We start from the raw sequence: 13,578 nt of genomic DNA, 5'->3' as shown, positions 1-13,578 counted from the left end.
TCGTCATCATCACCATCAACATCGTCATCATTACCATCGTCATCATCACCATCGTCAAAATTACCATCACTCACTCACGTTTTCGTTGGATGAGTACTTGTTTGTATGGTTCTCATCAAGTTGTATGTTATCAGAGGATGTGCTATCTATCAATGATAATAATAATAATAATAACAATAATAATAATAATAACATTATGGCGGCCTGATAGCGCACCAGTTAAAGGCGTCTGCCTTGCCTTACTACTGCAGAGATGTGGTTTGAATGCGAAGTGATCCTTACACATCAAATGCAATGTGGGTGTGTGTGTACGTGTGTGTGCGCGCGCGCGCGGTTCTCATCATTATCACTATCTCCATCATCATCATCATCTTCACCCGTTTCTGACGAGTTGATGACGTCATCCAATAATCGATTACCGCCATCACTGTTTTCCATCAAAAATTCTTCCGGTAAGAGGCCCAACTGCATCAACTCGAGATCATTATCACAACTACCGTTATTATTATTATTATTATTGTTGTTGTTGTTGTTGCTTCCTTCGCTAAGCATGTTACAACTCATGTTGAACAGTATATCATCTATAAAATTGTAATTATTATTATTATTGTTATTATTATTGTTGTTGTTATTATTATTGTTGTTGTTGTTATTATTGTTATTATTATTATTATTATTATCTACTAAACAATATTGGTGATCATTCTTAATAGAATGTGCAACGGACAATGATGAAGACGACGACGATGATGATGGCGATGATAATGATGCAGGAGATAACGAAGGTGCTGATGATGATGCCGAAGGGGAGGGCGGTGATGATGACGATGCCGTCATAAAGATATTGTTCTTATAGTTGCTGTTGTCGATTTGAAAATCACATGATTGCCAAAACGAATCAAAAAGCGGATCGCCATTGATGAAAATCTGTCAATCATAATGATGATATCGATAATAACAATAAAAAATAACATCAATAATAATAATAATATTATTAAGCTCCTCCCACATCAATGGGTTCTGAAAATAGATAGATGCTTACATTAGTTAGAGCTTATATACTTATAGTATAGCAGTTATCTAGATCATTCCTTTCACAGTAATTTATGAATTAGTTTTTGGGGTTCTTTAATTCTATATTTATGATTAAACCTGCGTAAAAGTATGCTTCTAAATGTCAAAATATTATCATGGGAAGAGCTTAACGACTTGTAAATGAAAATCATCTAGCACGCTAAATACTAGTTTTTAGTTTAAGACTTTTTTAGACCTAAAAAATGGTTAATTGTAGTGGTTATTATTTGAGTTGCAAAATAGTAATTAGATAAGAAAAATGTATCTATGTATATCTCACGTCAAGTGTCTGATAATCGTCCCCACCCTGGCCATTTTTATTTTGGGTGTGGTCCTCAAATGGATCAGGAGGATTTTGACAGGGTGGAGATAGTAAAAATTTGTAATCCACATAATCCTCATTAATAAGATTATTATTATTATTATTGTTGTTATCAGTATAATTATTCTTATTATTGTTGTTGTTGTCGAAATCTAGAATTAATGCAGGCGAGAACAGTGATGATGAAATAGTAGTGGTTTCCCTGCTACTTTGTAAGTGCTCCACATTTAGAAATAAATCCAAGACGTCCATTTTGAAAAGTGGTTATAGAAATAAAAAGAAATAGTTTGATATAATTAAATTAATTAATAATTATGATAGAATCTGATTTTTTGGGGATTGAGATGATAAATCGGTAAAAATTTTCGTCAAAATGAAATTACACAAATCTGGGAAAAACCCAGTACACGTCTTAAGGAATATTTAAAGGTAAACTTTTGAATTTGTAATTTTTGTACCGCTGATTTTTTAAAAAAATAAAATATTTCAATATAAACACATCATTATATATAGATATTTTTATTATTTATACATATAAAATGCAACATATGTTTATATACAAATATGATTTATGAGAGTTTTTGCGTGTGTATGTATGTACGCATGTATGTATGTTTGTATGTATGTAAGACCCTTCGTTGATAAACTAGCCTTGTGATGGGGCTATAACCATTGTCAGGTTCTGCTGTACACTATGTTATTGGGTCACGCACAGAAAGGTTATTTAAAGCCCCATCAAGTATACAAAAGGAATTAAATTTTGGAGCAGAATCAATATACTGTATACTCTTAAATGTAGTTTTTGTTTAAAGGGTTTCCTAATATTAAGATAATTTTATGAATGAATTCTTTTAAAACAATCAACAACGTCCAACTGTCCAAAACTTGGACTCTCAATGATTGTCCAAGTAATTCTTATCGTTAGGCAGCATTGAGTTTTTAAGGGAAACCGTAGGGACGGCAGAAGCTAAAAAAGCAGAGGGTGACAAATTGACAAATAGGCGTGACAAATTGGCGATATTGCCTGGAGCCAACTCCTATCGTCTACGGCCAAGTTGAAAATTTTTTCGACTACCGCGGAGACAAAGGTCAAACTTTTTTAAAATTAACCTTTCAGGGCCCGAGACGTTCTCAAAAAATAAATGGGGCGAGGCAGGTAGACCGCTTGCAGCATAAGTATGTGTGTGTGTGTGTGTGTGTGTGTGTGTGTGTGTGTGTGTGTGTGTGTGTGTGTGTGTGTGTGTGATTATTAAAATTATAATAAAAATTACAGAACTATAAATAACTCTCGACTCATAACCATTCGTTTCTCTTAAGTGGCAATAACAATTAAGTAAGTGAGCCATTATGGAGAATAATATTATGAGAGGAGAGAGAGAGAGAGAGAGAGAGAGAGAGAGAGAGAGAGAGATGGAAATAAAGGAAAAAACACTTTTACTGACGATACTGAACCATGAAAATGAAATTGATTTTTTGAAAAAAAAAATATTTAGCAAGGAATTTAAATAATACTGGATAATAATAATAATAATACTATTATATTATACTAATAATATTATTGATATTGTTATTAAGGACAATTAAGTAATAATAATATTAAAAACAAAAACCAAATAAAAGACGATAAATAATGTTTTCCCAAATTTTTTAAGCAAACTTTTTTGTCAAAACTTAAATTAGTATTGCTGCCTATCATGATAGAATGATGCTAACGTTTAAACGTAAAGACACGCACACGTACACGCACACACACGCACATAAACACCCACACGCACACACACTCATAATCACATACACACACACAAACATACACACGCATCGATAAGATTGGAGTAGTTTTGGTATTTGACGATATCATTATCATGTCGAGACGTTTGAATGTAGTGATGATGATGATTGTTGCTGTTGTTGAGGATGATGATGAGGAAGAGGAAGATGGTGATGATGACGATGATGGTGAAGAAGAAGAAGATGGTAATGATGATGTTGATGATGATGATGATTACGACGAAGACAAAAAGTAAATGAAATAAATTTACAAAAGTTTACAAATTTTTTTATTGACTACGCATACTACTACTACTACTATTATTAATTACTACAACTACCACTACTGCTGCTGCTATTGCTGCTGCTGCAACTACAACCACTACTACTAACGGTAGTAATACCAATACTACAAATACTACCACTATTACATTTTATCTCTCAAATTCATTCAATACACATATGTGTGTCGTCAAAATTTTTTATCTTCACATACAAACACATCACAAAGGAATGTTTGTGTGTGTGTGTGTGTTTACGTGCGTGTGTGTGTGTGTGTTGTGTGTGTGTGTGTGTGTTGTGTGTGTGTGTGTGTGTATGTGTGCGTGTGCGGATTTTTTGAAGCATTCTGCCCAGAGGCCTTAAATGAATTTGAAAAAATTGAATATCATCAAGAATAAATTAATGAGCCAATAGAAGATGGATTGATAAATGAAGAAATGAATTACTGAATAAATGAGCTAACGAATCAATCAATCATTAAAAATAATTAGTTAATGAGTGAACGAACGAATGAAAAATGAGTGAGTCAATCAATCAATAAAAAATGATTGAATGAAGAATGAATGAATGAAACTGCAGACACACCCATGGAAATAGTATCGTGAATGTTATATTGCCAGATAATGCCTTTTGAATTGATTTCATGTTAAAGTTTTCCTCTTCCCTCCCTTCTCTCTCTCTCTCTATCTCCCTCTCTTTCTCTCCCAACCACTTTTATCTAATTTTGATTACATTAATTAGTTAGTTAAGTTAGTTAGTTGAGTAGGAATATATCAGTTCTCACGGATTAGTTTGCTACTAATGTTTTAAAAATTCAATGAATGGGTGCATGAATGAATAGATGGATGAATGGATAGATGAATGAATGAATAAATGGGTGGATGGATAGATGGATGGATGAATGGATAGAAACAAATTTTCTCCGCGACTGAGCTAATATGCCCCCAACAACAAAACAAAAGTAACGTCCATACTACACACAAGCAAATTAATTAACAAACAAATGAAATGTATGAACGAATGACAAAATATAATTTGATGACTGGATGAATGAAAGAATAAGTAAATGAGTGACTGATTGAAGAATAAGTTAATAAAAAAAGTGATTATATATATATATATATATATATTTATATATACACATACTGACTCATATATATATATATATATATATATATATATATATATATATATATATATATGTATATAAAGCGGAGGTTAGACGCTTAGCTTGAAAGAATATTTTGGCATTAAGGAATGTTTTCAAGTTGCGAATAATTAATATTAATAATAATAAAAATTTAAAAAGTAATAATTAAACAATTTATTATTCCTATATTTATTCAAATCTAAACTAACACATGCTGTAATAATTGCTAGAAGATAAATTATTAATTACAACAACTACTACCTCCCCTGCCTTATAAATAATACGGCATTATTAAAAAATAAAATATTTATAAATAATCATAATAAACAATAATAATAATAATAAATAATAATAATAATAATAATAATAATAATAATAAAGATATTCATCATCACCATCATCATCTATCGGAATGATTGAGCGGTTAGTAGAGTACATGAAATGAATATTTTTTTTCTTATCTATCATTGATTTAAAAATGAAAAAGGTTTTTGAAAAGACAGAAAGAGAGGGAGAGAGAGAGAGAAAAAAAAGAGAGAAAGAGAGAGAAAAGAGAATAAATGAATGATGACGACGACGATGATGACTTGATAGATATAAAAAATTTTAAGAATTGAATTAATTAATTGAGTAAATTTATCTTTAAAAAATTTTTCAATTGATGGATGGATTTTTTAATGATTAAACGAGTTTAGAGATGGATTGATAAATGAATGAATGAATGAATGAATGAATGAATGAATGAATGAATAAATGAATGTATGTATGTATGAATGAATGAATGAATGAATGTATGTATGAATGAATGAATGAATGAATGAATGAATAAATGAATGTATGTATGTATGAATGAATGAATGAATGAATGTATGTATGAATGAATGAATGAATGAATGAATGAATGAATGAATGAATGAATGAATGAATGAATGAATGAATGAATGAATGAATGAATGAATGAATGAATGAATGAATGAATGAATGAATGAATGAATGAATGAATGAATGAATGAATGAAGGTATGAAAGAATGAATGATGATTCTTTACATAAAAAAATAAGCTTGCAAATTTAACATTTCTTCGCGACAAAACATCAGCATGGTGATAATTATCTGTTTACCCATTTGTCACAGCTACTCAAACGAACAAAAAGATGACCAAACGGTCATTCTGGCATCATCGTCATCATCATCACTATCAAAGAATAATCCTCACCATCATCGCCACCACCATCATCGTCATCATCAGTGGTTGCCAATTAATAACGCTATGAAGCTGGTGAAAACGACGTTGTTGATATTAGCAATGTTACAGTTTGGCGTCTTCGTTCATTCATCCCCTTCTTACAGCGATCTACTTTCCATCAATAATAATAATAACAACAACTACTACAACAACAATAACAACAACAATAATAATAATAAACTTCTTCCTGACTCAACCGTTGAATATGCCAGACTGTTTTTATACAACCTACCAAAATTGGATGACTTCAAATCGGTATGTATGTATGTATTTATGTATGTATGCATTTGTACGTATGTATGTACGTATGAATGTTCATGTTAGCATATATATTGATGTATAATAATAATAAAATGATAATAATAATAATAATAATGTTTTTGTTTATATTATGCCTAAGCGTTATACACTTGTTTGTAAAGTTTTAAACGTTCTTAAGTTTTCATTTTAGAAACGTTTATGTCAAGGATGTTTATCGTTCCTTCATTCCTTCATTTATTCTTTCATTCATTCGTTCATTCCTGCGTTCATTCATTCAATCATTCGTTCATTCATTCGTTTGTTAGTTCGTTCGTTCGTTCATTTTTCGTTAATTTTGTTTTTAATGTTGATATTGTTAAAATAGACGGATGGATGAATGATTGAATGAAAAAATGATTGATTGAATGAATGATTAAATGATTAATTGATTGATTGATTAATTGAATGAATGAGTAAATGAATGAATAAATGGATCGATGGATTTTTAAATATTCATAAATTATTCGTTACTCCGATTTGAATACAGTTAAGTAACGATCAATTTCACAAATATAATAATCATCATCGGCGTCATCATCACCACAATCACTATCATCATCATCATCATCATCATCATCACCATCACCAACAACATCATCATCATCAGTATCGTCGTCATCACGTCAGCCATCGTCATAGACGTCATCAAATATGAAAATAACTGAGTAGTTGACCCGATCCATCGCCAATTTCATTGTTACTTTCTCATTATATCACTCACTTCTCTCTCTCTCTCTCTCTCTCTCTTCTTTTCTCTGTCTGTCTGTCTGTCTCTCTCTCTCTTTTATTCCGTGTCTATCTACCTTTCTATCCCTATAGTATATTGCATAATTATTTTATTACTTTTATTTTATTATTCCGCCATTATATCTGCTTTTCTGTAATATATTTCTCTCTCTCTCTCTTTTTATATCTCTCTTTTTCTCTTTCTCTCTCTTTCTCTCTCTCCTCCTACTTTTTCTCTCAGCAAAGTTAAATCCAGATCTAACTTATCAATGACTATAAAACGCATATATGCATGCATTCGTGCAAGCTCCCATATTGATACATAACATACACACATGTACTTACGTATAATATACACACACATACTTCATACACGCACGCACACACACGTACACATACGCACGCACACACACGCACACACGCTCAGACATACGTGATCGCTATTGGTTTTCCTCCTTCTTGAAACGATTTTTTTATCGCCCTGTTTTTCTGAAAAATTTCTTATCGATGTTCTGTTTTTATTTCTTTGGTACCATGTCAAGAAATCGTTCTTTGTGCGTATATAAACACACGCACACACATACACACGCACACATATATACACATATATATATATATACACACACATACGCATAAATACATACTTGCAAATTATTGTAATCGTCATAATTGATTTTAATTGTCGTAATTTTATTTTTAATTTCATTCATAATTAACAGGTAAAGGTCACACAAGTTAACTCCTCCTCGCTACCTGATTGGTTGGTATTTGACGACGGCCAGCGAATCATAGAAGGAGTTGCTGATGATCAGAATTTGATAGGTGGCTCTGTTACTCTTCAAGTTTGGGGCTGCAAAAAATTAAATGTGATTCGTAAAAATAACAACAATAACAACAACAATAATAATAATAATAACGACGAGGTCGAACTAATCGGCAATTTCACAATTTTTGTCAAAAAAACCATCCACGGCATTACGAAGAATGACGTCATTAGTGACGACAACAACAACAATAACAATAACAACACTCATCTGCCCACTGTAACATGCGACAAAGCGGGAACTCCCGTCACGAAATCCGTTGTAGTCCTGGATAGGAAACACCACACACTTTCGGTCCCAGAAAAACTTGATCTCCTAAAAAAATTATCCCAAATGTTTCATTTAAATCCCAACTCCGTCAGTTTAAAACAGTCTGGTGATCTTAAATTTTTAGAAACCATTTCACTAATTTCCGGCAGAGCAAACGTTTTGGGATCACGCGGAAATGGTTATTACAGAAAAAAAGAATTTAAAGTTAGAGATAACGTTAGCCGTCATGGTAGAGATGAAGAATCTGCTGTAGATTTGATTAGTGAAAAAGAATTTAGGCAACAGTTAAACGAGTTGAAATCATTCAAAAGCAAATTAAACTCAATTGAAAAAGTAATCAATGACGATGATGTACCAACTAATCTAGAAATGGACAACATTCACGAAGAAAATTTTGTCAGCTTGTGGTGGGTTGTTGGCTGTGGCAGCGTTCAAACGCTTCACATGAAAAATTTGATGGATTTGGAAAGAAATGTAACTCTAGGAAGCTTAAAAGTGAACGATATGGAAGTATTGTCGTGGTACGTTGTGAATCAGAAGCCGAGGAGATCACGAAGACAGGCACGCAGCAGCAGAAACAGACATTCGCACTACAGTATGCAACAGAAATTCGTTTTGAAAGATGACATCGTAGGGTCTGGAGACATTCCAGACGAAATAACTTTAACCCTAACCACAACAACAGCTACGACTTTAAAACCAACAAGAAAACCAAGGCCAGTACCAGTAGATATACATCTATCAGAAATTTATACACATTCTGGCAAATTTATACAAAAAAAAATAATGCACTTTGACCCAAACACAACTCTCAAATTTAAAAAGATTCCACACTTTATGAAAAAGCAGAGAGAGAGTGGAAAAAGTTACCTCATCGGTGGCCTTCCGTTACGAGGGGAGGAGGGCAACTACAGTCTGATTTACAGCGAAAAATCTGACCAAGCAATTAAAAACTTTATATACCAATTTAATGTGAGAGATTACGAGTCGAAGAACCACGAAGCAGTGCTTGTGCTGGACGAAGATGCTGATACGTACTGGCGTGATAATGTTACAACCAGGTTGGTCATAAGAAGAGATTTGATTCAAGGGATAAAAGGTCACCAGATCAGGGTTTTAAACATTGAACCTGGTTCCTTGGTAGTCACATTCGACGATGAGGACATCACGTCGGACGATGCTTGCAATGAAGATTTACTTAAAGAGTTTATAGATAAAATGGTAAACACAGACGGCACGATGAACGCCAAATTTTTAAAATACTTCCCAAAAGCGAAAGAAGTTACAATCAAGACATACGGTCCGTGCTCGCATATGTCCTTAGTGAAAGGCAGCAGAGAAGGAACAACGACGAAAATACCAGAGGCAGAAGTAACTCCAGAAGCTACTCTGCCCCCTCCCACACATACCGTCATAAGAGACGAGGGTGAAGTTGATTCCTCGAAATTATTCTACCTGATCATCGGCTTCATCGTGGCAGCCGTCATCATCCTTATCATCGTCCTTGTCGTCTGCATCTACTGCTGTCGCAAGAACAGGAAGAAGAGTCAAGAGCGGAAAGTGTTGCTAATAAAAGCCATTTCAACTCAGAGCAAAGGCGGCGTGCCCGTTATTTTCGCTGACGAAATGAAAGCTGTCGAGCAGGAGGAAGAGGACAGAAAAAGTCAAAAAAGTCAAAAATTTGATGAAAATCTCTCGGAAACTGCTCGTTCGACGATTCGATCTAGGAAGGGCTCCGGCGATGAGAGGGGGCTCGAAAAACCAGCTGCTGCTGTTCTACCGCCAGATTATTGCCCGCCAAGACCCGGCTGCAGAGACACGACCTTGAAAATGCAAGGTCGAGCCGAGGATGATTCGGCCCTGTACAGCAGCACGCACAGGACGCCCTTAATAGAGCAGAATAACCGAAGATGGTTCGCGAATTTTATTATTTGTTTATTTATTTAATATTAAATTTTAACTAAAAGTAATTCTTATTAATAAAAATATCAAATATTTGATTTACATACAACTTGGTCTTAATCAAACAACTAACTCAAAATCTTTACCTACCGACACGAACGTGGAACACGCAGTGAGGACAACCAGATGGAAGATGTAGAAGCTGCCCGCAAACACAACTACATCTACCAACAACAACTTCAACAACAGCAGCTGGAACAGCAGCAACAGCTGGAGCAGCAACAGCAGCTGGAACAGCAGCAACAGCTAGAACAGCAACAGCTGTTGCTGCAGCAACAGTTGCTTCATCAGCAGCAGCTGCAACAGCAGCAACTGCAGCAGCAACAACAACTGCAGCAGCAACAAAGAGCTGCCAAAGAAAGGAAACAGCGGAAAAACCAGCAACTCATAGTATCTGACATAGATTAAATTAGAATGCGTTGTTGTAACAATCGTAATGATATCCATAACAAGAATTACAGAAATGAAAATATAATAAAACAAGCACACTAACAATGTCAACAATAATGACGTCAACATCCCAACAACAAATACATAAAAACAACAATGAGATCACAATCAACAAACAAACAACACAGCATTCAGTTTCAAATTAACTTCTATGGCAACACCAACATGACCAATATTAATAAGCCTTTGAATAATTCTTGACAATGTTCACCATGTATGTGTGTGTGTGTGGTGTGTGTGTGTTTGAATATATGTGTATGTACGAGCCCATGATTAAATCAATGTATGTTTAAGTGTGCGTGTGCGTGCGTGTGTGTGTGTATGTATGTCTATATACGTACGTGTTAATGTATTGTTATTAAACTTAACATTTTACCACATAATTATCCAACTTCGCTCTGTAATAATAACTTGTTTATACTTTAAAAAATTTTAAATGCCAATAAAGGCACACACACACACACAAACACACACACAGACACACACAGACAAACAACAAACAAACATATATGAAATTCGATATTTCAATAGAATGTATGTTTTTGCATGTTGCATGTTGTTTCAAACGATGCCTTCTTCCCATATATTATATATATATATATATATATATAAGAGAATATATATAAGAGAGAGAGAAAGAGAGAGAGAGAGAGAGATACCAGATATTATTTTTATACGGAGATTTATTTTATTTTATTTCCACGCATATTTTTTAAATTAATTTATTTATTTACGTCAGCTATCTAAAGAATGCTTCTTATTATCGTCGATGGATGGTAGATTAGTTTAAATAATAAATATATATTTATATTTATATATGTATATATATATATATATATATATAATTGTTATTATTATTATGGATAATGACCACAAAAACAATAATCATAATAATCATAATCATAGCAATAATAATAATAATATCCACGTTATTGTTATTGTTATTAGTGAATAACAAGTCGTTGATTAAAAACAGAAGAGAATATATATATATATATATATATATATTATATAAAATAGTTCGTATATATATATATATACAAAATAGTTTATATATAATATATATATATATTATATAAAATAGTTCATATATATACATATATAATAGTTTATATATAATATATTTATATATATATACATATATATATATATAATATATATACACACATTCTTGTCCCGTTATAATTATTAAAAGTAATTTATGTATGTTTTTTATTTTTTGTTTGGAAATTTGCAGCCGTTTTAATATTATTTTCTCTCCCCTTTTTTGAATAAATTATTTATTTATTTTTGTAATGTCTCAATTTTTATAAATAGAAATAAATAGTATTGTATTGTTTGGATTTTTAATTTTTAAATGAATGGATGGATGAACTGATGGATGGATGAATGAATGAATTTTAGATGAATGAGCAAATGAATGAACAAACGAGTGGATGTATTATCAATATTAATCTAAGTACAATCTAATGTAGATGAAACATGAAATTAACGCTAAAATTAAAAACAATAAAATGTCTTGAATGAATGATAGATGAATGAATAAACGAACGAACGAACGAATGAATGAAAGAATGAATGGATGGATAGATGGATGGATGGATGGATAAATTGATGGATAGATATATGGATGTCTGAATATATGTATGGATGAATGGATGTATGAAAATACCATATCGTACACGCATAACTTAACTTACAATAAGCGTACAGACAAACACACACACATTCATACAAACACACACAAACATGCACAAACACAAACATGCACACACAGACAAACACCTACATTTTTACATTACAATTGATTTCAGTGTAACATTTAAACCAACGGCCAAACGAGAAATTCATCAAGTGCAACATACTCACTAAAACAACAACAATCGAATCGAAATGAAACTAATTGAAACGAAACGAGACTATTCCAGACATCTTATACATACAGTTCCACATTTGCCCTGTTAATACAATACAGTGCGCGTACAAAGCTGTATTTTAATAGGAAAATTTGAAAATTAACACTTTTGCACTCATTAATGTTTGGAAAGATGGAAAAGATGGAGAGAGAGAAAGAGAGAGAAGAGAGAGAGAGATAGATAGATAGAGAGATAGAGAGAGAGAAAGAGACACAGACAGTGAAAATGAGAGAAATTATACAAAACGAGAAAAAAAATCTCGACAACAAAATGTATGCATTGAAAAATAAAATTAAATAAACAACCTGGCAGTAAAAAGAGTGGCAGTAGATAATAGGAGCAATGGGAAAAAATTGAGTTTAGACTGTTAACAGTAATCAACTTATCGACTAATCAGACTCTAATTAGCAACATTAACTAATTAGCAACATTAACAACACACACACACACGTGCACACACGCGCACATACATACACACGCACGCACATACATACATAAACATACACACGTTTCAAATAAACATTCTTTGATTAAACTCGCTCTATCTCATTTGAAACTATTTTATCTTGAAGGAATTAAATTTATTTTTAACTACACACACACTCACGCACATTATATATATATATAATCACATTATATATATATATATATATATATATATATATATATATCACAATCTGCTTTATATTTCTATCAAATAAAATAATTCTGGTATTAAATGACGTCAACAAAATAACTGACACACACACAGACACACACACAGACACAAACACACACACACATATTTATATATATATGTATATATATATTTATATTTATACACATTTATACACATACAAACGCACAAATACATAGTAAAACACACACACCTTTGCTAAACAAATAAACTTTAAATTTTGATTATAAAGGTTTGAATCAGGGTCAAGGTCATGTTCAGGGTTAAATCAGAGTTAGACTAATGCATAATTGGGCCAGTGGTTAAGATTGCCTGGTTTCTTTACGAAATCTGCGGGTTCGAATGCGACAGTAGGATCTTCAAGTATTACTTGCATTGTGTGTGATGGGTGGTTTAGCACGTATTCATATATATACGCTGTTTGTGTCTTGCTAGCTTTTTTGAACTTTGGTAAAGTGTAATAGGCCTTCAACCCCTTTTCAATGATACATGATTTTCGTGTTTTACTTTTGACACAGTCCATCGCTGTTTCACTTTTAAAAATTTAAAAATGGATTGCGATGAATTTTTTCAGCACGATTTTTCATCAAATCTGACTTTAAAATCATCGGCC

General features: G+C 32.5%; 1 protein-coding gene across 1 annotated transcript; it reads left to right on the top strand.

Moving 5' to 3' along the window:
* Positions 1 to 7,586: 7,586 nt before the first annotated feature.
* On the top strand, positions 7,587 to 11,373 carry HELRODRAFT_192208 (hypothetical protein). Its single transcript, XM_009022016.1, has 3 exons — positions 7,587 to 9,874; positions 10,037 to 11,177; positions 11,209 to 11,373. The coding sequence occupies exons 1-2, from the start codon at positions 8,025 to 8,027 to the stop codon at positions 10,329 to 10,331; spliced, it is 2,145 nt and encodes a 714-aa protein (XP_009020264.1). The 5' UTR covers positions 7,587 to 8,024; the 3' UTR covers positions 10,332 to 11,177; positions 11,209 to 11,373.
* The last annotated feature ends 2,205 nt before the right edge of the window (positions 11,374 to 13,578 follow it).

This window comes from Helobdella robusta (genome assembly GCF_000326865.2).
Source record: "Helobdella robusta unplaced genomic scaffold HELROscaffold_30, whole genome shotgun sequence".
NCBI classification, from domain to species: domain Eukaryota; kingdom Metazoa; phylum Annelida; class Clitellata; order Rhynchobdellida; family Glossiphoniidae; genus Helobdella; species Helobdella robusta.
Note: the sequence above shows the minus strand (reverse complement) of the source record. Positions and strands in the feature narration are given on the sequence as shown.